Below are 27,998 nucleotides of genomic sequence, written 5' to 3' on the forward strand. Positions count from 1 at the left end.
ACAGGAAGGACTGAATGAGGCCATCACTTACCTAGGGAATTGAGTGGAAAGGGTTTTTAGTCTTTCAACTACCTTTTGAAGGTGATTTGACAATGTGGCTAATGAGAAACTAATCTTTGGCATCTTGTTTAATCTTGTTTCAATCTTGTTGAATTCCAGGGATAGTGGGTCACTAATGCAAGCAAATGGGTCATCCCTAGAGTGACAGATTTTCTTGAGCACTGACCATGTGCCAGGCATCATACTGGATATAGAGATTAAAGGAAAAAAAGAGGGGGGTACCTGGGTAACCCAGTCAGTTAAGCGTCAGACTTCGGCTCAGGTCATAGTCTTGCAGCTCGTGGCTCATGTCATGTCGGGCTCTGTGCTGACGGCTCGGAGCCTGGAGCCTGCTTTGGATTCTGTGTCTCCCTCTTTCCCTGCCTTTCTCCCACTCATGCTCTGACTCTCTCGCTCAAAAATAAATAAACATTTAAAAAATTTTTAAGAAAAAAAAAAGGACCTTGTCCTCTAAGATGTCCCAGGTCCTGGAGGAGAAAACCACAATAATATAATGTAGTAAGTGCCACAAAAGACAACTATATCCACGGCATCACAGGACCATGGAAGGAGGCATCTACCACAACTTGGGAAGGGGAAGGGAAGGAAGACAGGTCAGGGAAGGAGTCTACAAGAAGAAGGTAATTGATGAAGAAACACCACTCAACACTTGTTAATAAAAAAAGTATATCATTTTAACTCACGGTGGCCAAGAAAGCAAATTCTCTGAATTTGCTTCTACATTTTAGACAGGTCAACTCCTCAATAGTCCCACATCAAGTGTTAGTCCTCAGCTTTCATATGTACATTGTTTTTATTATTTGATGTCTAAAAGCAACCGTCAGTGACTGTGTGCTTGCAATCATCAGAGAAAAATGCTGTATATTTTGAAAACTGTCATACTTTTAGAAGTGCATGCAATGAATGTTTTCTCCTTTGCAAGTGTGTCTTTATACCAAAACAGTACTGCCACCTTTAAAATGTCACAACAGAGCATGTGGCTTGTAAGTGTCCTCTGACGTCAAGAACCTCTTAACTATACTGAGCACAGTCCATGCACAATTGTCACCTGTAGATGCTTTTGGAATGGGCTGCATACATTCACATGAATCAGTTACAGTACCTTGAAGGTTCTTCCTTCATTGATTGGCCTCATGTTTATTTTCCAAAAGTAAGAGTTCAATAGGACCTTTGAACACCTCTGCCCTTGACTTACCTAGTCAATGTTTTCCTCATAAAACCTATGTGTTTAAAATAATTCAATAGATCCCTTCATGTCACCTTGAAAAGGCAATGCTTCATGTTTATTATCTGAAAATTCTTGGCAGAGGGACTCTCCAGGCTCTGCCTGTTCCATTTGTTTTAGAGAGTCACTAACAGGTCCTCTTTCAAAGATCATTACTCCCACAATAAAGATGAGAAACTATTTGTTGTCCCCTGTGACTGATCCCTGAGCTAATCCTTCTTAGTGATGACAAACAGATTAACATGGGTGTGACCCTGATGTCAGCTGACATCTCCAAGCCTTTCTGATATTTAAATAAAATTGGCATCACCTTTCTAAATCACAGCCATGCCCTCACCAAGATTTTGGGGAATTACCCAGGGGCCTAGGCTCACGTGTGTCACCTCTGCCCCCAAGTAACTGCTCACCTTCTCACAGCTTATCTCCATAGCTCTCCTGTCATTTTTACTCTGCACAAACGTGAGTGATGTTTCTATGATTCCCAATGAAAACACCCACCCAGAACATTATGTATAGCAGCCTTTACTGAAACTTTTGTGCCATGGGGAGTATTTACAGCATAGAAAATGGCTCATTAGGCACCTTTGTTGTTACAGGTCCATCAGCCACCCTGCATCAGAAATGGCTCTGTCCTCACGGAGTTCCCCGCCCCCACCACCTGCAGACTGCAGCTCACTTCTCCTAACTTGGCCCTTCTCCCTCGAGACTCACATCGTCTCTGTGCTTCCCTGTCTTTCAGGCTGCCCTCTCTGAGTTTCTGCACCTCAGGTCCCCCCATTTCATTATACAGAGGAGCTGAGCTCCTGGGCCTTTCAGCTGAGTAACTAAAGAGGAAAGAAATTTACTGAAAGGCTACTATGGAGCCCACAGACTCACTCCTCAAGGGCCCGAGAAACAGGCAAGAAAGAAGAGAGCACACAAAGGCTCCAGAGCCAGAGCCAGAGTGTAGAGCCCCAGGCACCATGGCCCCCCACAGAATAGTAGAAGCCATGACAGGAAGTCTGAAAACCTCTAGCTCTGGACACAGAGACCACCACTGGCCCCACTGTCAGTGCTGCTGTGGCAGACAGATGTTGGTGATGCGGCTCAGCCATTGCCCCCTCCAGCCAGAACAGCTTCCTCTCTGCCCTGCTTCCTTGCATCATTAGCTCCCAATTTCTAATCTGGGGTGCAGGCGTCTGATGAGCCAAACCCATGACGTATGCCCATCCATGCCATAGCTGACAAATGAAGCATCTGGCTTTTTGGCTTCTATGGTGGAGACAGACTCTGCTTCCCACCCAACCTCATACAGTGGAAAATAAGTACACAACCATAGGAATGGGGTTCACATTTCCAGTAACCGGAAGTAAAAAGTGTCCGCGTCACTTTTTTTTTTTTTTTTATTATAACCATGAAGCTGTATCATTTAAGTTACAATGACTTCAAGGTATTTTGGTTCATGGATTTCTTTTTTTTCTTTAATGTTTTGTTTATTTCTGAGACCAGAGAGAGAGAGAGACAGCATGAGCAAGGGAGGATCAGAGAGAGAAGGAGACGCAGAATCAGAAGCAGGCTCCAGGCTCTGAGCTGTCAGCACAGAGCCCAATGCGGGGCTCGAACTCACAAACCGTGTGATCATGACCTGAGCCAAAGTCAGACGCTTAACCAACTGAGCCACCCAGGCGCCCCATGTCCGTGTCACTTTCTATTGCCTCTTTGTCTCCTGGCCTTTCTGGCTCCTTGATGACTTTGCACCACCAAAGACTTACTATAGCCTTGCCTTTGCTAAACAAAGGGCAATCTTCTCCAGCCTCACCGTCTAGGAACGCAAAACCTGTCAGTTTTGTTCTCTCAGACTTTCCTGTCTTCTGCCTGAAATGAAACTGTATTTCTGGGAACCTACATTTTAGAGGCATGAAGGACATGCTTAAACCCTTCTCAGACTACTGTTTAAGATGACAAGTCATTATTTATTTTCCAAGTTCCATTTAAAGAAAAACTTTAAGACAATTTCTGTCCCTGAAGTTCAGTTTTCATTTGAACAGTTTCTAGTATATCCTGAAATCATTACAGAAGGAGTAATTATAAGGATAAGAGATACCCTGTTGATGCCCAGAGGCTGCATCTTCCTTCCAAGTTTTCTTTACACCTGCACTGTCCATACTCCTGGGCCATCCATACACCTGGGCTCTCCATACACCTGGGCTGTCTGTACACCTGGGCTGTCCATACACCTGCACTGTCCATACACCTGCACTGTCCGTACACCTGCACTGTCCATACACCTGGGCTGCCCGTACATCTGCACTATCCATACACCTGTGCTGTCCAAATACGCACAGTGTCTAATACTAATATTGGGCACTGGAAATAGGGCAAATCCAAATTTCAGCACTTTAAATGTACCGAAAGTATAAGAGATTTGAAGACTTGGTATTTACTTAGAATGTAAAATATCTCATAATTTTATATTGATTGTCCATTAAAACAATATTATATTGAGTTCAGCAAAATATATTATTAAATTTAATGTCATCTGTTCCCTTTTTCCATTTTCTAAAGCAACTCTCAGAAAATTTAAAGTTACACATGTGGTTTACAGAATGCTTATATTACACTGTTTTGCACTCTGAAATGCACCTCTATATTTCTTATTTTATTTTAATTCCAGTATAGTTAACATACAGTGTATTAGTTTCAGGTGTACAATATAGTGATTCAGCAATTTCGTATATTAGTCTCATCCCCTTCACCTATTTCACCCATCCCCCACCCAAGTCCCCACTGGTAACCGTCTGATGTTCTCTGTGGTTAAGAGACTAGGTTTGGGGAGGTTTTTTTGGTTTGTCCCTTTTTTTTTTTTTTACCCTTTATTTGTTTGTTTTGTTTCTTAAATTCCATGCATGAATGAATTCATATGGCACTTGTGTTTCTCTTGACTGGCTTATTTCACTTAGTAGTATACTCTCTAGATCTATCCATGTTGTTTGCAAGGAGAAGAATTTTATTCTTTTTTATAACTGGATAATATTCCATGCTGTGTGTGTGTGTGTGTGTGTGTGTGTGCACCTTTTGGGTGTTGAGTTGTACCAGGTTTTTTTTATATATTTTGAATGCTAACCCTTCATTGGTTATGTCATCTGCAAATATCTTCTCCCATTCAGTAGGTTGCCTTTTAGTTTTGTTGTTTGTTTCCTGCACTCTGCAAAAGCTTTTTATTTTGATGTAGTCTCAATAGTTCATTTTTGCCTCTATCTTCTTGCCTCAGGAGACATATCTAGAAAGATGTTGTTATGGCCAATGTCAGATAAATTGCTGCCTGTGCTCCCTACTAGGATTTTTATGGTTTCAGATTTCCCATTTAGGTCTTTAATCCATTTTGAGTTTATTTTTGAGTATGGTATAAGAAAGTGGTCTGGTTTCATTCTTTTGCATGTGGCTGTACAGTTTTCCCAACACCATTTGTTGAAGAGACTGTCTTTCCCCCATTGTATAGTCTTTCCTCCTTTGTTGAAAATTAGCTGACCATATAGTTGTGGGTTTCTTTCTGGGCTTTCTATTCTTTCTGCTCCATCAATCTATGTGTCTATTTTTGTCTCAATACCATACCATTTTGTTGACTACAGCTTTGTAATATAGCTAGAAATCTGTGATTGTGATCCCTGCAACTTTGTTTTTCTTTTCCAGAATTGCTTTGACTATTTAGGGCCTTTTGTGATTCCATACAAATTTTAGGATTGTTTGTTCTAGTTCTGTGAAAAATGCTGCTGGTATGCACCTGTAATTTTCAGTCAATGAGCATGTAGCTCATTCTAGGCCTGCATACCACAAAATGAAAAAAGCCTTTGAGACTCAGTTACAACTCAGAATACTCTTCTAAACTTACTTTGCATGAACAAAACCAAAATTTATTCATCACTCATTTAGATCTTTTCTAAATTATGTAATCAATTAACCACTTATTTAGCACTAGTGTGTGTCAACGCTGTGTTGTTTATTGGGACCACAGTTATACACAAATCAGATATAGTCACTGCTTCGTACAAAATGAAGTGGTTAAAAGCATGGACCATGGAGCCTGACCAGGTGGGTCCAAATTTTGGTTCCATCCCTTACCAGCATGTGCTCTAGGATAAGTTAAGAGTTCTTGAGTTTTTTAATCTATAGAACATGAATCTTAGCTGATAAAAATGTTGTGAGGATTCTGTAAGTATATCCATGAAAGACACATAGAAGCGTACTGTATTAGTTACCTATTGGTGCATAAATTAGCAGATTAAAACAATATACATTTATTATTCTCACAGTAGGTCAGGTCTTACCTATGGTCCTTGTTTCATGAAATCACAGCACTGCACAAAGTACTGCACAGTTTGATTACTGTCATTAGTTGACTATTCACAGAGCAGCTTCGTGTCAGTCAAGGCCACACACAATTGTGCACAACACATTTGAACTGACAGATTTTGACATGTTAAAAATACAACTTCAGTGCACACTGGGGATCCCTGGTGCCAGAAACAAGGGTGATGGAAGGAAAAAACTAGTCCTTAGTAGTTTCCTCCTCCTTGATTTTAACTGAAGCACCCTCTCAAGCTTTGGCCAACATACAGTGCTTGATCTCCAAGCTAATGGCTTTAGCTAGGGGTCATGGCAGTGTTACTCACCTGCTGGTGCTTATCCAGGATATTCACCAAAGTTGAGTCTCATCTGAAGGCTCAGCTGAGGAAGGATCCACTTGTAAGTTCATGCAGGGGTATTGGCAGGATCTACATCTTTAGGGGAATGTTTGACTAAGAGCTTCATTTCCTAGCTGGTTGTTCTTTGCCTGAGTATTTCAGATGTCACACTGAGCTTCATTAAAGACAGGAAGGGGGAAAGTCTCCTTTTAAGGTGAAAATAGGAATCTCTTGTAATATAGTCAAAGAAATCATATCCCGTCAACTTTAAGGCATTCTATTCTTTAGAAGTAAGTTGCTGAAAGTTAAGAGATTATTTAATGCTATGACTCCCAGGAGGCAGAGATCATTTCGGGGCCATTGTAGAAGCTACCTACCATAGTTACCTGGTACAGAGTAAGGATGTGCTAGCTTTTGTTATTTATGGCACTTCTAGTCAAATGAGGGGTTGCTGAACTGTGAAGTAGAAAGGGAAATAGATGGCACCTTGGGAGCAAGTATGATGACCTAAAGCCAGAGAGAGAGGTGGTATATTTGAGGTACTTGGAGAAGACTGGCTTTGCTAGAGCATGAAGATATTGTAGAGGAAAATAGGGATATGGTGGCTAAAAGACCATGTAAGCCAGAGAAAGATTTGGGACTTTATTCTGAGGAAATGGAAAGCTGTTGAATTTTCTGCAGGGAAGTTACATGATCAGATTTGAAAATATCACTTTGGTTACATTGTGTAAAGGACAGATTGAAGAGAAGCAAGAGTGGACATAAGAAGGCCATTTTGGGGGATTTCACAATGGTCCAGTGAGAGGTGATGATAGCTCAGACCATAATGGTAGCAGTGGGAAAGATATTACAGATATGTAATAAGAGGACACGGGGAATAATGAGATGTGGAGACAGGGGTACAGGGTGATGAGGGAGAGGCAAATGATGATCCCAAGTTCACCCTTTAAAGAACTAGATGAGCGATGACTTGTATACTACCAAAGGCAATATTGTAGAAAGAACATATTTTGAGGGAAAAGATGACTTTAGTCTTGGAAATAATGAATTTTAAGGAGCCTGTGAGATATCTAAGGATATATGAGCTCATCTGACAAATGCAGCTTTGAGGATGGAAGAGAGTCTAGGACAGATCTGAAGCATTTTAGTCTCCAAGAGTTGCACAGAAGTTCTTCAAGAAAAGGAAAATGAGAATAAAAGATGAAAGAAATTGTAGAAAAGAACAAAACCAGTAGGATAAAAGAATTTTTAGTAGAAGTGATTGGTCAACTGTGTGGAATAATTCAGAAAGGTCAGGCTCTGGCAAATGTCCAAAAAACTAGTGACTCATGGTTATTTATGACTTTGCCACTAGCACTTTGGTAGAAGGGCAAACAGGAAAGCTTAGTTGAATTGATCTGGGGAGAAAATGGGAAGCAACATGATAAAGGCTACAGTTATAAATATACACAATACATCCAAGAAGGTTGCCTATGAAGAAGAGAAATATGGCATTATCTGGAGGAAATAGGGACTAAACTGAGAGCTTACCATTAAACAGAGGTAGAAATTGGCCCGCAGAAATGGGGGTGCGGGGTAACAGGAGAGTGGGAAGAATTGATACAGCAAGGTTCCTGAACAGATGGCTATGTCTGTAACCCAAAGCACCAGGAGAGGGGTTTAACAAGGCGAAGAAAGAAAGGTTATGGACTTCTTTCTGGTAGATTTGGTATTGGAACATTGAATGTGTTCTGATATAATGGCTTCTATTTCCTTTTTAACAAACCCTTTTCCTTCAGATGTTGAGTAGCCAAAGCATTGTAAATCCTTGCTACTCAAACTGTGGTCCTTGGACCAGTGATATCAGCATTACCTATGAACTTGTTAGAAAAACAACCCCAGACCTACCTTATCAAAACTGGTTTTTAACAAGATTCCCAGATCACTCCTTCTTACTTCTTGAAGGACCTTTCCATAATCATATCATTGTCGTCACAAATACTGATATAAAGATGATTTTTATCACTCTACTAAGATGCGAGTTGAATGCCCTGGCCCTTGACTGGAATCAAGGAGGTGGAAACAAGAAGGATTACTTGGAAGTGGTTCTCTATTAGCTTTATGTCAACCATAGAATAAAGAACTTCTTTGATTTATTTCTGACACATTCAAAGCTAGAGATCTATGGTGAAAACAAAAACTTTTTTAAAAAAATCAAAATAGTTTCCCTTGCTAAAAAAAGCTGAATGGAATTTAAGTAGAAGGGATACCTAAGATTCTAACCAGTGAGCTGAGATGTGACGTGAGAACTAACCCCAGCACATATGGAAATCATAAAATCGTAGAGTTTGAAGGATATCAGAGATGATCTAGTACAAGCACCAGCCAGAGCAGAGTCCCTTCTACTTCTTTTACTTCACCGCTTCCCCTCATAAAGAACTGGATCCTTTTCATCATTAGGATCCTTTTTCATCATTAGAACCCAGTTGTTAACAGAATTTTCCTTCCTTATTTTTAATAGTTTCCTGGACTTTCCACCCATTGGGTCCAATGCTGGCCATGTTAGGTTGCAAGAATTTATACTGAATCCCTTTGTTGCACAACAACCCCCAAAACACTTGACACACAAGTTTCATCTATCCCAAGTCCTCTCTCGAAACTTTGCTTCAGATAGTCCCAATATGTACAGCTCCTGAAGTTCTCTTCATTCCAGCCATCTCCTTTCCAGTATGCCAAGGGGCAAAGCAATGCCTACTTACACATCACCTGAGTAATGAAGAATAATTTAGAATATTAATTTTCCCTGATCTAGTTCTCTATTATTGCAGCCTAATATCACATTAACGGTTCGCAGCCATTTCACACTCTTAGTGTCTATTAAAAGCTCGTGGTCAATTGTAATCCTCTGATTTTTTTTTCATATGAAGTGCTGCCAAAGTAGATATCTTTCCACCTGCATGTATGCCAGAGTGTGCAATCATCTCAGACCTCCCTGTGCATCACTGGAGAGTCAAGGACTGGTCTCAAACCTCACTCTCTTCAACTATACCATAACTCTAATAATGTCGATATCACATGTGAGGTATCAAAGAACGCACCTTGTCCTCCTAAACATGTGCTCCTCTATCTAAAGAACAGCCTATTTATAAACTTGGGCTTTGGGGAGGACCTGAGGTGACCAGGCTATTTACCTTTCTAGAAGCGAAGTTTTGATTCACAGCCTTCCCTTCTTCTTACCAAAGATGCTTCCCCAGCCCCCACCATCCCTGCTTCCAACAATTAAATATCCTAATTTTCTTTCCTCACTCCCAGGGTGACTGACTCTTGACTTTTTTTTTTTTTTTTTTAACTACTGAGCGGGTCAAGAAACCCAATCCCTCTCCAGCAACCAGAGCCCCGCCTCAGCCCCAGGAGGCTGGGAGTTGAAGGCCAAAGAGGGAAGTGGGGGAGGGGGGCTTACCCTCCTACTCCAGGGCTGAGGAGCTCAGGCTCCGAGCCTCATTTGGTTGGACGGCTAAGGGTCACTCTAAAAATTGCCGCTGCTGGGACTTTGTCAGGTGGCTGCCGGTGGCTCCCCACTGCATTTTCCTTCTCCCTCCCTTCCTCTTTCTCTCTCTCTTTCTCCACAGCTTGCTTCCCAAGAGGAGCCTGCTGCTGAAAACTCACCATCACACGTCTGTCCTGAAGCCACTTCACACAGGAGGGTAAGGACCTGGGGCCACGCTCTCCAATTCCTGTCTTCTAGATTCAAGGGTGCGTATGGGTGTGTGGGTGGGAGAGGGTGGCCAGGACCGCGTGCTCCAGGATCCAGAGCTATTCACTGACTGCCGTCTACCACGGGCCGCGTTGCTCCTGTGCCAAATGGGAAATTGGGAGCCAGAAAACATTTCTTGAAATGTAAGGAATGACATAGATTAGGAGAATGTCTTCGTAATAGAAATGCATGAGAGAGATGCCTCTAAACAGTAAAATTGCTTGTTGTTTCTGTTAATAATTTTACATCTCTAAAGCCTAATGTATTTTTTTCTTCCTCTATTTTATACAGAAAGGAGGGACAAAGTACATTCTTAGGTTTGGTTCACAAAGTTTAGAATTCCCTCTTCATTTTGATCAGGAACCATGTAAACGTTTCATACCTGAACCGTTTAGATGAAATACAGTCCATTTCAACCCAGTTGGTAGCACAAAAGTCAGATAAACTCTTTGAATTCCCAGAAATATTCCTACTGGCAAGATAGAAACTCCCCCATTAAAAGAAAGTATTTTTGATTGAACCATAAAACAAATTTTTGTTCTCAGTGTCCACATATGGCTATGTTGACCATACGTTTTGGGTTAGAAATGAAACGGTAAAGTGGAAAACCCCCCTCGAGTCGGACTTAACTTAAAATGGCAAGCAGCAGAGGCTGGAGTGTTTCTATTCCCGGAGTCGGTCCTGATGAGCTCCGACAGATGCAGCACAGGAATGTGACAGGACAGAGAAGGCACAGCTGATTCGCCCCTTTGGCAAGGACACATTCTGGGATCCCAGCTCATTCTGGCATCAGAGTGACAGTGACACTTTAGCACACATGGCTTTTCAGCTTGCCCCATGTGGAGTCTCTCTGAGGAGGCAAGGGTGGAAGGCAGCAGAACAGAGAATGTTCTTAAATATAAAGTGACAATTCTCTTCTATAGCTAGTTCTAGACGATTTTCACTTGAAAGCTGTGTCAGGCCCGGACACAGTGTAGTTCTTCCACAGGGACTTGCCCACTCCTTGAAGACAGTAGAACTATGTGACCGTTTCTTGTCTGTGCAATTCTCAGCCCAATGGTTATGGGTCTTCAGAACCTCATGAAAGATCTAGGCCCACTCTACAGAAAAAATACACACAAACACACAGGCATCACATGTTTTATAATATTCCAGAAATTTTCATGGAGTCCATAGACTCACTTGAAACCCAACCCAGAGCAAGGTTGCCGGATAAAATATAGGATACCCAAACTACGTTCGAATTTTGGATAAACCACAAACCAGGTTTGTTTTTTTTTATAAGTATGTCCCAAATATTGCAGGGGACATGCTTATTCTAAAATATGACTCAAGGTTTGTCTGAAATTCAAATTTAACTGGACATCTCATATTTTTAGTTGCTAGATCTGGCAACCCCCTGTCCCAGTTGGTTTATCTGTATCTGATAAAATTGATTGTAGGGTTTTGAAAAATCGTATTGAGGAAAGAAAAAGATACAGGACCAGACTTTGACAATTGTGGCAGCAAAAGCCAGCTGTTTATTCTTAACTCTCTGTAAAGTGTTAGAACTGAAAGGTACACATCTCCTCATTTAATGGATGATTGAAGTGAATTCCTACTCGGTTGAGGTTTTGCCATAGGTCAGTTAGATGGTTAGAGCAAAAAGAACACCAAAACCCAATTTCTGGCTCTGTGACAACCAAACAGACATTAATCTGAATATTTACATTTCCAACCAATTCCCCAACCCTTATACACACAAAAGACTGGGAAGAGAAAGAGCTGTTTTTCTAAAATTTCAACAAAACCAAAACCAAACATTTTAGTGCTGGTTCTTTGCATCCTATATGTAGTCTCAGTAAATGGAATTACAGTTAACTCTGTATGATTTCTGTATCCTTTATAGATAAAAGCCAGGCAGAGCCCTCTAGCTAAATTAAACCATATGGAATTAATACTTGTTTTTAAACAAAAATTGATAATTTTATATTCATCCCAAGACTTAATGAAAGGAAGTGCTTTATTCTCTGATCAACAAATTCCTGTAGGGTCTCCTTGAACCTATTTCTATCTTTGGCTTACCCAACCGATTAGACTTTTATATCTTTACTACCTATAACAGGATTAAGAAATCCACAGGCTCTAGTACTTCTCAACTTTATTTTACATTCAAAAAGGCATTTCCTTTATGTCAGTGTTTGGAGTTTTTATAACTCCATTTCGTGTTCATTATATCCAAATTTTTATCTTAGAACCTTGGTTCTGCCTCACTCAGTCTGTATCTTCTCATGCTAGAAAGAGCTAACTTTTTAACCTGCTACAGATTTTAGCCTCCCCTGGGTTTAAGGGAGGTGATTGTGGGGGGAGAGGGTTTAGGACTCAATCTGGGCTTGAATCTGTGCGCCACTGCACACTGCATACTTCTGTGACCTTTACACTTTTTAAAAGTCTCTCCAAACCTTAATTTCTTCATTTGTAAAATGAACATAATATACCCTATCTTTTAGGATTTCAGTGATGCTTAAATTTTTTTTTAAGTCCTGAAAAGTACTTAACCCAGAGCTCAGCACACAGTAAGTTCTCTATTAAATGCTAGCTATATAATGATATTGAATAGACATGGAGGTAACAGTTTACATTTAATACATAATATAGATTTATGTTTGGTGTTTTATAGTTAGGAATTAATTATGAATGTACTTAACTTTGGCAAATACAAAAGATGATGAAAAATGTGATGGCTTACATGACTGTTGTCATGTGTTCATCAGACATTGAATACATGACACTATCGTAATAGAAATGACATAAGAGCCAAGATCCACGGTGGACAATGAGAGGAGAGTGTGGGATTGCATTTCTATTACCCTTCTGCCTAGTTTCTAATGGACAGCCCTTCCAGGGGACCCAAGGCTGCTCCGGGTAATACCCGATGGAGCGGAGAGGGAAGGAGGTAGGCTTTGGTGTCCATCACCAGAAAAAGAATTCTCTGGGTCTTCTGCACAAGATGAAGGGATAGTTTGGAAGTGTAGCGAGCCTTCTGTAACCCTCTGTACCCTGTGCAAAGTCTTTCTTTCACCCAAAAAAGGAAGGGATAGGAAAAGATTGGCAGTGCCTCCCATTATACATAGCTGTTCATCCCATTACACAACCTCTTCTGTTGTAACTGTACCAGCTCCTCTTTCCAGCGAGTCCTACTATGGTAGGGGCTGTGTGAAAAGTGCAAGTCCTAACTGTCTCAGGGAGCGTGTGTCATTCTTCTTTTCTTTGATTCTGTAGTGGGGGTGAGATGGCCTGCAGCTTCCTAGAGCCCCGCCCGGTAGGGAGAAAGAATCAGCCTGTTGTGCTTTAAGAAAAACAGTGAAATAGTCTTGTAATTCTCCCAGCCTAGGGCATCTCAGCAAGGCTGTGCTCCTCACCATGCAGACCATGACCCTGGTCAAAGCTTTCCTAACCTCTGCCTAGGGTAACCATGGTGATTGCCCTGCCAAGAAGACTGGACAATCCTTGAGCAGCTGATCACAAGGCATCACTCAGTTAAAAAAAGAGAAAAAAGCTTTAAAAAATTAACAGTAACTAAAACCCTTATCCAACTGTGAGCTAATATATAATTGAATCAGTGAAAATGGAATGCTTTTAAAATTTATTGCTTAATTTCTAGGTTATACTCTAGATTATGTATGTAAGAACCTATCTATGCAACTCATTTTCAAAACACCTATTCCTCACAACCATGTTGTAGGGCTGTCATTGTGACCGTCATTGGCCATCACTTACAGTATGACTCAGGGCACACATTGAACATTTGTATAATTGTAGAAGAAACAGTGACAGTTCTGGCACAAATTGGTTTTGAATGCATGTTTGCATATATCCTAGTGACTCAGTGATATATTTTGTAAATATTCAATTCTTTCTGATCGTTCCTTGTACAATCACCCTGGAAGCCCAGCGCCACGACTGAATGAGTAAATGGAAGTGGATTACATTGTGCCACTACCTTCACACATCTGCTCCTTAGGCTGCCCTTTTACAACTCGCTTCCTTTAAAGCTGTCCTTACTCTTTACTTAAATGTGGTTGTGGAAGAATGTTGGTCGGTCAAGTGACATGGTGAGTGTGTATGTGTGCGTGTGTGCTAACACGTATGCCCGGTGTAACATGCCTGTGCCTGTACTCCCCGGAAAGGCCCCAGTGTGAGGGATCTGTAGAGCATGTTGGAGGCTTGTCTGTCTGCCTGATGAGAACAGAGCCTCTTGGGTTTTGACCTGCCATCATGAGGAAGCTAGTCTTCTCTGCAGCAGGACCCTGAATAGCTGCCTTCACCATTCTTACTGGCCTATGGTCCTACTCAAACTGAGAAAAGCTATGGCCAGAGCCCCATGCAAGGCCAATAAGAGTTAGAGGGGCAGGCCCAGTAGAAGAGCATTTGTCAGGATACAGGAGTCTCTAAACATCTCTGCAGCCTAGAGGACATCATCAGCGCTTTGCCCAGTGTCAGAGCAGTGATGGACCCTCAGACTCCTCTGAGGTGTCTGTGGTGTACTTACTGGAAGAACATGGCCCAGAACACCTGGCCAGGTAGATGTACAGCCTCACCTCCAAGGTGCACACCTAGGAAAAGGATGTAGCGACAGGTGTAGTACAGAATGATTGAATTTGTGAGCATGTCTGGGTAAATATGGCCACTAGGAAGTTGAAGGCAAACTCTGGTTTCAGTAGTCTTTTATGGTCTCCTGACTGCTTCTCTCCTTATACCTCCCCTAGAGAGAGCTGAAGAAGCCGGTTACCTGGATTTTGAGGGCTCTAAAAGACCTCTCTTATTTTAAAACTGTATATATTAAAATATTATTTAGAATATTAATTAAGGGATGCCTGGGTGGCTCAGCCAGTTAGGCATCCAACTTCGGCTCAGGTCATGATATCGCAGCTCATGAGTTCAAGCCCTCCTTGGACTCTGTGCTGACAGCTCAGAACCTGGAGCCTGTTTTGGATTGTGTCTCCCTCTCTCTCTCTGCCCTTCCCCCGCTTATGCTCTGTCTCTCTGTCTCTCTCTCTTTCAAAAATAAATAAACATTTAAAAAATGTCAACAAAGAGCATGTCTTTAAAACAAAACAAAATAAAACAAAACAAAATAAAATAAAATACTAATTAATAAGGGCACCTGGCTTCCTCAATTGGTAGAACATGCGACTCTTGCTTGTAGCTTTGAGTCCCATGTTCGATGTAGAGATTACTTAAAACTAAAATCTTTTTTAAAATATTAATAATATTAAAATTGAGTTAAATGAATTGACTAATATTATGTAAAATATCATTTAAAGAATAAAATTAGGGGCGTCTGGGTGGCTCAGTCAGTTAAGCGTCCAACTTCGGCTTGGGTCATGATCTCACGGTTCATGGGTTCAAGCCCCATATCAGGCTCTGTGCTGACAGCTAGCTCAGAGCCTGGAGCCTGCTTCGGATTCTGTATCTCCCTCTCTCTGACCCTCCCCTGTTCATGCTGTTTCTCTCTCTCTCACACACAAATTAAAAAAAAAAGAGTAAAATTATATATATGTAATAAACAGCTGACCCTTGAACAGCATGGGAATTAGGGGAGCCAATCCCCTGCATGCTCAGAAATCTGCGTGTAACTTGTGACTCTCCCAGAAACTTAACCACTAATTGCAAGGACCATAAGACATCACATTTTGCTGTGTCCTGGAGAGACAGATTCTTTACACAGAAGTGATTACGGTCACGCAGCCCATTAAGAGAATATTTGCAACCCTTAAGCTCACTGCAGTAGCAACAGGAGGGTGCTATGTAATGATCACGGTTGTATTGTATGGACTACAGTTAATTTTATGCAGTTATGACTTAATTCTGCATCTTTACGTTTGTTAATGTTTCTCTCAACTACAAATGATGCCACACATGGCCTGTAAGTGTTTGTATGTGTAAGCTTTGATACATTTTAAGTTGTTTATAATAGGTTTGTGTAAACTTTATGGTAGCAAATGATAAAATAGACTAGCAGCTACATACATTTTATGCATTCATGACATAGCAGACTTTTTCTTAATGTTTTCAATATTTCTAGATTATGTGGTTCATCAGTAAGTTTTTTAAATTATTGCAAATCTCCAAAAAACCTCCAATGTATTTATTGAAAAAACCTAGGTGTAAGTAGACCCACATAGTTCAAGAGTCAACTGTACATATACATGTACGTATATATCTAGATAGACATCTATACATGTATATGTATATGTATATGTATATCTATATCTATATCTATATATAAAGGAAATAGAAAGTGGCAACAGGAGATAAGAGAAGGAAGGCCTAGAAGAATTTCTACGGATTTCACTAGGACCTCTTAAGGAGATTTCTTAATCCTTCTTGATCACATACTAATTTATTGAGTTCGAGCCCTTCCCAGCATCCAACGACCTTTATGCATTGGCCTGATCTCCCTGCCCAGCTTCTCCCTCAGGACTCAGCCATGAGCCTGCACATGCTGAGTCATGCCTCCCAGCTTCAGCATAAGGCATTTCCTCTACTTCTAATGACCTTCTCCCCCATGCACCCACTCCTCTTAAAAACCCTCGGTTTGGTACCAGCACCAGCAAGACCTATTATCTGCAAACCCTGCCATCCCAACACCACTTCACCAAAATAACACTTTCATTTGAATCCTTAAGTCCAGGTTTATAGATTCAATCTGTTTCATGTAATTCTGTGTTGCTACATAACCTATAACCAAGTGTCCCAAGTTTTCCAAATTTCTAGGGTTACCTTTATCATTCGTACCAAAATAAAAATAATCTGTTCCTCATACTGTGTAATTGCACAAATTCCAGTTCTCTCCCTAGTGTTTTAAAAAATTCTTAGAAATGTTCATATGTTCTAGAAACACCTCACTGCCCCTGGGTTGCTGTCTGCCATTTCTCATTCTGGGTCACTGTGTATGCCTGTCCTCTCTTGCTGCCTGCTCCTCATGATTGCTTTCCCATAATGTGCCATTTTTCTCTGACTCACTCCACCTCAAGGCTTAAACAAGTTCCTTTCCTATTCCCAAAGACACAGAACACAAGGTTGTTTATTTTCATGAAAATGATTGACATTTTTTTCAACACTCGCTTTTTGCTAGAGACTCTGCTACGTGCTGTATTTGCATTAATTTCTCATTAAGTTTTCATTTGCAACCCTGCAGGCAGGCACTGTTAATATCTTCACTTTAAAGACAAATCAGTGGAGACTCTAAGAGGTTAGGTAATCTGTGGTGAGTCTTACTTCAGATTAGTAGCAGAGCTGTATTTATGTCACATTTCATTATCATTTAGTTTGAAATATTATCTAATTTCTCTTGTGATTCCTTCTTTGACTCATGGATTATTTAGAAGTATACTGTTTAATTTCCAAATAATGGTCTTTCGAGATAGATTATTGTTACTAATTTCTAAATTTAATTGCAGTATGATCAGAAAACATACTCCGTATGGCTTCAGTATTTTAAATTTACTGAGACATGTTTTGTGGTGAAAACAAAAACCTATGTGGTCCAGCATAGGGTCTGATCTGTCTTGGTGAGAGTACCATGTGCACCTGAGGAGAATTTGTTTTCTGCAGTTGTTGGGTGTAATGTTCTAGAAATATCAGTTAAGTCAAGGTGATTAATAATGTTGTTCAGGTAATCTATACATTTACTGATTTCTTTGTCTAGAAGTTCTGTTAGTGTCTGAGAGTTATTAACACTTTCAAGTATAATTGAGAATTGCCTATTTCTCCCTTTAATCCTGTCACTTATTTTGTTTCACATAATTTTGAAGGCATGTCATTTGCACATATAAGTTTATATTTGTTATATCCTCACGCTGATTTGACCTTCTTATCATCATAGAATTCCCTCTTTATCAATGGTAATTGTTTCTTTTAAATGTATTCCACCTGATATTAACATAGCCACTCCAGTCTTCTTATGCCTGCTATTTCTATATATAACTTTTTGTATCTATTTTTTTTTTTTTTTTACCTATCTGTGTCTTTATATTTATAGTGAGTCTCTGGTAGAGGCATATATTTGGGTCTTGCTTTTGCTTTTCTTATCCATTCTGAAAATGTGTGCCTTTTAATTATATTGTTTCACCCATTAACACATAATATAATTAGTAATATAATTTGATTTAGGCTTGCCATTAAATTACTTAGGGTGGTTTGTCCCCTCTAATTTTTGTTCCTCTGCTCCAACTTTCCTGCTCTCTTCTGAATTCCATTTAAATTTATCCATTGATCTTTCAGCATACTTTGCATTATTTTTAATATTTTTATTTATTTTTGAGAGAGAGAGTACAACCAGGGTAGGGGCAGGGAAATGGGGGCAGAGGATCTGAAATGGGCTTCATGTTGACAGTAGGGAACCCGATGCAGGGCTCAAATTCACAAACCATGAGATCATGACCTGAGCAAAAGTTGGACACTTAACCAACTGAGCCACCCAGGTCCCCCTTACTTTGCATTCTTTAAGTGGTTGTTCTAGGGTTCTGCTGTCCAATACCATGGTCATCAGTCACACGTAGTCACTAAACACTTGAAGTGTAGCTAGTCCAAAATGAGCTGTATAAAATACACCTTGCATTTTGAAGACTTGGGGTGAAAAAAGGATGTAAAATATCACATTAATAATTTTATACCAATTCCATAGTGAAATGATAATATTTTGTATGTATATGGTTGAAGAAACTATATTATTAAATTAATTTCGCTTGTTTCTTTTCAACATTTTAATGTCACTACTGGAATTTTTAAAAAATTTTTTAATGCTTTTTATTTATTTCTGAGAGAGAGAGAGAGAGAGAGAGAGCGTGAGCAGGGGAGGGTCAGAGAGAGAGAGAGAGACAGACAGACAGACAGAATCTGAAACAGGCTGCAGGCTCTGAGCTGTCAGCACAGAGCCCGACGCGGGGCTCGAACCCACCAACCGTAAGATCATGACCTGAGCCGAAGTCGGATGCTTAACTGACTGAGCCACCCAGGCACCCCACTAATGGAATTTTTTTTTAGTTGCATATGTGACTCATATTATATTTCTATTGGACAGTACTGCTCTAGAAATTACAATATACAAAGTTAAATTCTCACAGGCTGCAGAAGTTAATATTTACCATTTCACATAAAATAGAGTAACCTTGCAATCATATAGATTTATTTACCATCACCCCACCCTTTATGCTATAATTGTTGTATGCACTACATCTAGAAATATTAGAAACCCCACAAGACAATGTTATCAATTTTGCTTTGAAGAGTTGTATGAATTTTAAAGAAGTTTAAAGGGAAAAAAAAGTCTTTTATATGCATCGAGACATTTATCATTTCTGACACTCTTCATTCCTTCCTGAAGATCTAAGTTTCCATTTAGTTCTCCTTTTGGGATTTCTTTTTCCCCAGAATTCCAAGCTCACTTTCCACTGGATGCGATTGCCACAAACTCTGTCCTCTGTTTCTTTGATGCAGCGATACTTTCTGTTGGAGGTGTAGCTGTCCTGTGAAGTGCCAATTGCAGACTACTCTTAGGGGAAAAGCCACCAAAAGACAAAACAAAACTAAACCACCCACAAAAATACACCACAAAACTTTGCGAGAGTAGGGGAACTCATCCTATGCTATTTCTTTTTTCCAACTCTTGACTCCTCTACAAAATCATCCTGCTTTTTTTTTAAAGTTAATTTATTAATTTTGAATCTCTGAGAGAGCATGAGCAAGGGAGGGGCAGAGAGAGAGAGGGAGACAGAGAAGCCCAAGCAAGCTCTGTCCGCACACAGCGCATGGAGCCCAACACGTGGCTCAAACCCAGGAGCTGTGAGATCATGACCTGAGCAGAAATCAAGAGCTGGATGCTTAATGGACTGAGCCACCCAAGCACCCTCATTCTGCTTTGTATATTCCATACAGTCGCTTGATAGTTTCCCCAACTTCTTTCCCCACGCCTCCAATACATGGCCCCCCACCCTCCTCCCCAGAGCTGCTTCTCAAACTCAAGCAGTCCTTCTTCAGAGGCTAAGGTCTTCACAATGATACCAAATGATATTCCTATAGGCAGAGAGGGAGCTAATCAGCAATTTATCAGACTTTATTAAGAATACTTGGGGCGCCTGGGTGGCTTAGTCGGTTAAGCAAGCATCCGACTCCAGCTCAGGTCATGATCTCACGGTTCATGGGTTCGAGCCCTGCATTGCGCTGTGTGCTGACAGCTCAGAGCCTGGAGCCTTTTTCAGATTCTGTGTCTCTCTCTCCCTCTGCCCCTCCCCAGCTTGTGCTCTGTCTCTCTCTGTCTCAAAAATAAATAAACATTAAAAGAAAAGAATACTTGATATTCCTCAATTAAGTGTGATATAGGCGAATAACAATGTAGAAAAGGAAGATTAAAAACTGGAAATCATATATTATTGCTCCTAGAGCCCACTAGTCACCCTTTCCTTTGGAATTCCCTGCTGGCCCTTTGTCTCCAGAGCCCCATCATATTGCTGTGTTATTGAAGCTAGGTTCTCTCTTTTCTTCAGAAACCTCGTAATTATACCCCATCCCTGACACAAGAATGATACACTACAGTATACCAGTTGTTAAAATAGTGAGATCCTTCTGTACAGATCTGGTAAATAGCCAAATGAGTGGACAGATAGTTGCTGCCCTGACCTCCCCCTGATCCCTCCCACTCCTCCAGCCTTCTCCACGGAGCCCCTGGGCCCCACTATTATCCAGCAACTGAAGACTTACACAGTATCCAGGGAAGCCTCTGGAACTCAGCTCCAGAACTGTGGCCTGTGACTCCATACTATTTAGTAGGTACTCTGTTCTATCAGTTGTTGAGTATCTTAAATATCACCCTATATGCTACCAATGAATACAGTAGTGGCCCCTTATCCACAGGGGATACTTTCCAAGACCCCCGGTGAAGCCTAAAGCTGCAAATAGCACTGAAGCTTATGTATATACTATGTTTTTTCTATACATACATACCTAGGATAAAGTTTATTTTGTAAATTAGGCACAGTAAGACATTAACAACAATAATTAATAATAAAATAGAATAACTATACCAACATACTATAATCCGAGCTATGTGCTTTCTCCCTCAAAATATCTTACTGTACCTTATTCACTCTTCTTCTTATGATGGTGAGATGATAAAATGCCTACGTGATGAGATGAAGTGAGATGAATTACATAGGCGTTGTGACGTAGCGGTTAGGCTACTCTTGGCCTTCTGATAATGTCAGAATTCGTCATCTGCCTCCTGACCACAGCTGACCATGGGTAACCGAAATGGAGGAAAGCAAAACCACATATGAAATGGGGACTCCTGTAATCATTTAATCATAGATGAATAGAATATTTAACTTTTCAGTCTAAAACATTGATATTACACTTTAAAATCAGGATTTCCTCCAAAATAGTGAGTAATTATGAGTCCAACATCTATATGAACAAAAAATTGTCCAAAGGCCTCTTCCAAGAAAATAGACCAGGCTTTTTCCAAAGACACATTGGTGCTTCTACTCCAGATAGGAGAAACTGATGTCGAAAAAAAGAATTATTCTGCTGTGCTTACCTAGTTACTTGTTACCATTTTATACTTGTCATGCCTTGTCTGTCTAACATAAATTACATATTGTATTACTCTATCACTCTCAGCACAGTGCTGCCCACACAGCAGTAGGTGTCTGATAAGTACTTGCTGAACAAAATTTTTACATTTTCCCAGAAAAATCCATCAAGAGGACACTAACTACCTAAGTCAAAGGCATTTGAAGACTAAATTGATGGGGGCTTGAAAATCAATTTCACAAGGTCAGGACGCATCTGGCTTGCTTGCAAGAAAGAATGAAGCAGGACACACGTGCTGCCATCTTATAAACAAATATAAATTTGAATATGACAATCTGAACTTAATGAGGAAGACAAAAGGCCCTGGCAGAGATAGATCTGTTTGAGAGATATGTTTCCCACGTACTTGCCATGATTCTTCTACAAAGAAATAAGGACAAACAAAATAAAAAGGTTATGGAATTTTTAACATATATTCCAGTAATTAAATTGAAGGCCTTTCAAGAAGGGTCAAAGCCAAGTTTTACCCTTCAGGATGAATTCAACAGTGAGACCTAAAAGACACACACACACACACACACACACACACACACACACACACACTTCAAAATACTATGAAATGCCTGAATACCCAAATGTCCATCAGTAGTAGAATAATTGCATAAGTTTTATACCTCTTTAGTATGGGATTTTCTGAAACTATGAGAATGATGTGAATGTATGTGTGTACTGACATGGAAGGAAGTACTTAAGTTACTGCTAGGTGAAAAAAACAAATTGCTGAATAATATAGCATAAATGTGTTTTGATGTAAGTTCTCATATCGTGGTAGGCTGGAGCTGACTCTTACTGGTGCCTGAGAGCCAATTGCTACATTTTCAGGAATTTGATAAGCTGGTTGTTAAGCAGTGGATAGCTTAAAAGCAGCCACAATGAGTGTATTTGCACCAAAGAAATCCATGCCTTACAAAAAAGGACTTTCGCCCCTGCTCAAAAATATGCAAATACAAGTTTGTATAAGCTTATCCAATTATCCAAGCTTATATATACCAAACTGAGTTGTTGAATTTATACATACTGATGTTGCAATCTTAAAAATTAAATTTAAAAAAACACAGTAATCTTACAAAAAGTGAATATTACCATCCTATAAATAAATCCATTGAAAAGTATAACATCTTCTAGTGACTGTGCTCACTATTTTGAAAAAGTCTAAAACAGTTTAAGCAATGATGTTTTAAGGGCTAAGGCATGTATTTGTTAATCTTAATATATTTCAGATCTGTTTAATACTAAAGCTTAAATCACCTTACAGGTTCAAAGTCACTTCATACAGGTTTAAAAACTGGCTCAAATATTTATAACATTGATAACAGAAAATGGATACTAGCCATATAAATATATCTTTATGAGGATAATACTCTATGAGGCACATTCCTAGATTTAGCATCAAAGGCTGTATCAATCATACTCCCATCAATAATGTATGGAGAGCACCACACCAGTATCTGATATTATGAATATTAAAAAATATTTTAACCATCTGATAAGCAAAATGTGTCCACAGAAAAATAAATAAAAATGATTTCTGTATTTCAGTTGACATTTCCCTGATTATAATTAGTTTAGCTTTTAAAAATATATTTATCAACTATTTGTATTTTATTTTTTGTGAACAATCCAGTTAGCTAGGCACAGTCTTTGATAATTTTTAATTGGATTATGTTTTTGTTAACTGTTGGAGTTCTTTAACTATCATGTCAGTTAACTTCTTATCTGTCAAGAATGCTACAATTTTTAAAAAGGTGGGGTGCGCCTGGCGGGCTCAGAGCTTGAGCATCCAATTCTTTATTTTGGTTCAGGTCATGATCTCACAGTTCGTGAGATCGAGCCCACTTGGGGTTCTCTCTCTCTCTCTGCCTCTTGCTGACTCGTGTGAGCTCTCTTTCTCTCTCTCCGAAAATAAATAAACATTGAAAAAAAAAGTTACAAACATTTTTAAAATATCAATTGCTTATCTTTTAAATAGTTGGTGTTGTTTTATAGTTTTCTCTTTTTTTTTGTATTCAGATATTTCTGTCTCTTCCCCTATGGCTTCTGGATTTGGGATTACGCTTACAAAGGCCTTTCCTAAGCTAAAATTAAAAAACAAAAAGAAAACAACACCTACTTTGTTCTAGTTTTTGTAGTGTGTGTGTGTGTGTGTGTGTGAATGTGACTTAGGGATTTCATCCATCTGGAAGTTATTTTCATGACTACATAGAGTAGAAATTAATTGAACTAATGTATCATTACAAGTCGTTACCCACTGATTTTTAAATTCCACATTTATTCTAACATATATACATTTCACATGGATTCCTGAATTTTAGTATTTTATTGAGGAAAACTTCAGAGTAGTTATAATTCACTTTTTCATAAGAGTAAACTAAGCCCTTCAAGTGGTGTTTAATTATTATTCTATAATTACTATACAGTTAGAACAGAGAATATTTGGTCATTTATGCTATATAAAATTACTTGGCACTATAGGTATTGAGAAGTCTCATTTGATAATATAAAAATCTTTCTAGAATTGTCTTGGGTTCTTGATGCTGAAGCAAACTGTCCATAAAATGTGCATCTAGGGGCGCCTGGGTGGCTCAATCGGTTAAGCATCCAACTTTGGCTCGGGTCATGATCTCATGGTTTGTGGGTTCGAGCTCCACATCGGACTCTGTGCTAACAGCTCAGAGCCTGGAGCCTGTTTCAGATTCTGTGTCTCCCTCTCTCTCTGACCCTCCCCTGCTCATGCTGTCTCTCTCTCAGAAATGAATAAAACATTTTTAAATGTGCATCTAGTTTAGTGTAAGTCTTTAAGTCCATTTTTGAGGTTTAATCTACATTATGCCATTAAAAAACTATTTTGAAAAAGAAGTTTCTCAATGTAGCATTTCAAAGCTCAATGCACAGTTGAAATAAAACCATGCCTTTTTTTTTTTTTTTGTAGCAAGATCTTGCCTGTGACAGTGTGTTTGCCAACATGGCCCCCAAAAAGAAGACTGTAAAAAAGAACAAAGGAGATATCAATGAGTTGACCATAATCGTAGAAGATAGCCCCCTAAACAAATTAAATGCTTTGAATGGGCTCCTAGAGGGAGGCAATGGACTTACCTGCATTTCTTCTGAGCTATCAGACGCTTCTTACGGCCCCAACCTCTTAGAAGGCTTAAGCAGAATGAGGCAGGAGAACTTCCTTTGCGACTTAGTCATTGGCACCAAAACCAAATCTTTTGATGTTCACAAGTCAGTGATGGCTTCATGCAGTGAATACTTTTACAACATCCTAAAAAAAGACCCATCTACCCAAAGGGTGGATCTCAATGATGTCTCACCACTGGGCCTGGCTACTGTGATCACATATGCCTACACTGGAAAGCTGACTCTCTCCTTGTATACAATAGGAAGCATTGTTTCTGCTGCTGTTTATCTTCAGATCCACACCCTTGTAAAGATGTGCAGTGATTTTCTGATACGGGAGATGAGTGTTGAGAATTGCATGTACGTTGCTAACATTGCTGAAACATACTCTTTGAAAAATGCAAAAGCAGCAACCCAGAAATTTATCCGGGATAACTTCCTTGAATTTGCAGAATCAGATCAGTTTTTGAAACTTACATTTGAGCAAATTAATGAACTTCTCATAGATGATGACTTACAGTTGCCTTCTGAAATAGTAGCATTCCAGATTGCAATGAAATGGTTAGAATTTGACCAAAAGAGAGTGAAATATGCTGCAGATCTTTTGAGCAATATTCGCTTTGGTACCATCTCTGCACAAGACCTGGTCAATTATGTTCAGTCTGTACCAAGAATGATGCAAGATGCTGACTGTCACAAACTTCTTGTAGATGCTATGAACTACCACCTACTTCCATATCATCAAAACACATTGCAGTCTAGGCGCACGAGAATCCGCGGGGGCTGTCGAGTCCTTGTCACTGTTGGGGGACGTCCAGGCCTCACTGAGAAATCCCTTAGTAGAGACATCTTGTACAGAGACCCTGAAAATGGATGGAGCAAGCTCACAGAAATGCCAGCCAAGAGTTTTAATCAGTGTGTGGCTGTGATGGACGGATTTCTTTATGTGGCCGGTGGCGAAGACCAGAATGATGCGAGAAATCAAGCCAAGCATGCAGTCAGCAATTTCTGCAGGTATTTGATCTTTATTAGGAACTGAAATGGTCTAATCTTATAAGACAAGAAGTAAATTAGTCATGTCTGTTCGGTTAGTTCATTGGCTCAGTAAATCAATAATGATAATCCCACATTACATGCACATAACAGTTCACATTGCATAAAGTACGTGCATATATAGATAGTGCACCCCAGATTTCTGAATAAGCCTATGAGATGAGCTGGGAAGATGTGGTTATTCTGGTTGTACATGTGAGAAATCTGATACCCAGAGAAGTTACACCACTACTAAGTAGTAATTCACATTTTCTCATTTATAGTAAGGTGCCCTTCCTAATACACTGTTTTTCTAAAAAGAAACTGAGTACAAACATAGTTTTTAACACTAGGTGGTAAGAAAGATCACAATAACACGAAATTTCTTTTAAGTGACTGTACTGATGACTGTCAGATTTATAATTAGCAGGTACAATGAGATCATTAAAAATGTGACAGGCAATTAATTCTAAATATTTATATGAACAGTGAATACCTTAGAAATTTTCTACATTTTTGATGCATGTAGAAATAGTAAAAGTATAATAGAGCCTTCAGAAAATGGTATTCAAACGCCATGTTATTTTTGTATATTTATAATAAAAGCAACTTCCATATATTTGAAATGTCAGAAAGTCATGCTTATATCATGATACAAGTACAAAGTCAAACAACTAATTAATGAGCAAGATCTGAAAATTTATACAACATATCATGAAAAATAGTCTTTATTATTTCATTGTAAGTCTGTGCGTCATTTAAATGAATCCAAACAATTAACGGATTTTTGTCCTTTATAAGTGGTTACGCTTTGATTTGGAGGTTAAATGGGACAAAAATGAAGGAACATCAAACTAATGGAGAGAGTCTGTGTTTACAATACTTTGGAACTATGTAAATAGTTGAAATAGGTTTTCTATGACTGCTTATTTTCCTCCTGCTGGTAATTCTTGCTAGTATTCCAGTCACTGCTTTTGCTGTATTGATTTCAATGCCTATGGTATAATAACTATAATATAGAACACTGTAAAAATATACCTCTAACCTAAAAAAAAAAATCTTCTCTGTGCAGAGGTGCTAGAAAATAGAGAGGTATCAAAAGTTAAGCCCCTGTTGATGCTTTTGGATATGAGTTCCATTGATCTCATTCTAAACAGATGAAGGAAGACTTGGTGGAGTGACTTAGCTTTACTGTTGCAGTGGCCAGGACAGGTGTATGAATGAGAAGGTGTTGGTGAGAGATGGAGAATTCCAAGTAGCCAACTCCTATCTTAAGCAGTGAGAATGAGCGAGGGATGGCTGGTGTCTGAAGGTATGTGGAAGTGACATTAATGTGGCCGTGTTCCCTTTCTGCTTGCCACAAATAGCCAGTTTCCACCGCCTCCCCCACATGCACGTCTCATAAATCCTCCCCATGGTGGATATTTGAATATGGAGGAAGAGGGACTGGAAGGTTGGTCTCTGTGGGGACTTCTCCAAGTGGCAGCGGAGTTTTATAAACGGGTGTAGGAGGAGTCACCAATGCCCGGCCTTTTCCAAGTGTCACGCTCTCTTACTGGCTGAGAGAGGAACACCAGCCTCCAGGTGCGGGTAGGAAAGCCTCCTTGCAGGAAGAGTGTCAACATTTCCACGCTGTGCTTTGTGGAGTCCCGTGGGTTCCCCGGCCGCCGCCAACAAGGCTGTCACACTTCCTCTGCCATTTTCAGATACGACCCCCGCTTCAACACCTGGATCCACCTGGCCAGCATGAACCAGAAGCGCACGCACTTCAGCCTGAGCGTGTTCAACGGGCTCCTTTACGCCGTGGGCGGCCGCAATCCCGAAGGCAGCCTGGCCTCGCTGGAGTGCTACGTGCCCTCCACCAATCAGTGGCAGCTGAAGGCGCCCCTGGAGGTGGCGCGCTGCTGCCACGCCAGCGCGGTCGTCGACGGCCGGGTGCTGGTGACCGGCGGCTACATCGGCAGCGCGTACTCGCGCTCCGTGTGCGCGTACGACCCCACCGGCGACTGCTGGCAGGAGCTGCCGGGCCTGAGCACGCCGCGGGGCTGGCACTGCGCGGTCACGCTGGGCGACAGGGTGTACGTGATGGGGGGCAGCCAGCTGGGGGCGCGCGGCGAGCGCGTGGACGTGCTGACCGTGGAGTGCTACAGCCCCGCCGCCGGCCAGTGGAGCTACGCGGCGCCGCTGCTGGTGGGCGTGAGCACGGCGGGCGCCTCGGCGCTGCACGGCCGCGCCTACCTGGTGGGGGGCTGGAACGAGGGCGAGAAGAAGTACAAGAAGTGCATCCAGTGCTTCAGCCCGGAGCTCAACGAGTGGACGGAGGACGACGAGCTGCCCGAGGCCACCGTGGGCGTGTCCTGCTGCACCCTCTCGATGCCCAACAGCGTGACCCGGGAATCCCGAGCCAGCTCGGTGTCCTCCGTGCCAGTCAGTATCTGAACCCAGGTAGATGCGGGAAGAACAAATAGGCATTCGTGGGCAAACTCTGAGTTAGCGGAAAGGAAAATATATAACCTTTACTACAATGATTGTC

The 27,998-nt window shown here is 40.5% G+C and overlaps 1 protein-coding gene and 1 long non-coding RNA gene across 2 annotated transcripts in view; one reads left to right on the forward strand and one right to left on the reverse strand.

The window, feature by feature from the left end:
• Positions 1 to 27,998, reverse strand: part of LOC144222393 (uncharacterized) — a 54,239-nt gene that overhangs the window by 17,708 nt on the left and 8,533 nt on the right. Inside the window, exon 2 of the long non-coding RNA XR_013332395.1 lies at positions 9,592 to 10,779. This is a non-coding gene — a long non-coding RNA (uncharacterized LOC144222393). The remainder of the gene's footprint in view (positions 1 to 9,591; positions 10,780 to 27,998) is intronic.
• On the forward strand, positions 9,604 to 27,998 carry KLHL31 (kelch like family member 31). The gene is made up of 3 exons (XM_077752878.1): positions 9,604 to 9,629; positions 24,243 to 25,447; positions 27,172 to 27,998. Exons 2-3 carry the CDS (start codon positions 24,276 to 24,278, stop codon positions 27,902 to 27,904), a joined length of 1,905 nt encoding a protein of 634 aa, XP_077609004.1. The 5' UTR covers positions 9,604 to 9,629; positions 24,243 to 24,275; the 3' UTR covers positions 27,905 to 27,998.

This window comes from Crocuta crocuta, unplaced genomic scaffold (genome assembly GCF_008692635.1).
Source record: "Crocuta crocuta isolate KB4526 unplaced genomic scaffold, BGI_CrCroc_1.0 scaffold525, whole genome shotgun sequence".
NCBI lineage: Eukaryota > Metazoa > Chordata > Mammalia > Carnivora > Hyaenidae > Crocuta > Crocuta crocuta.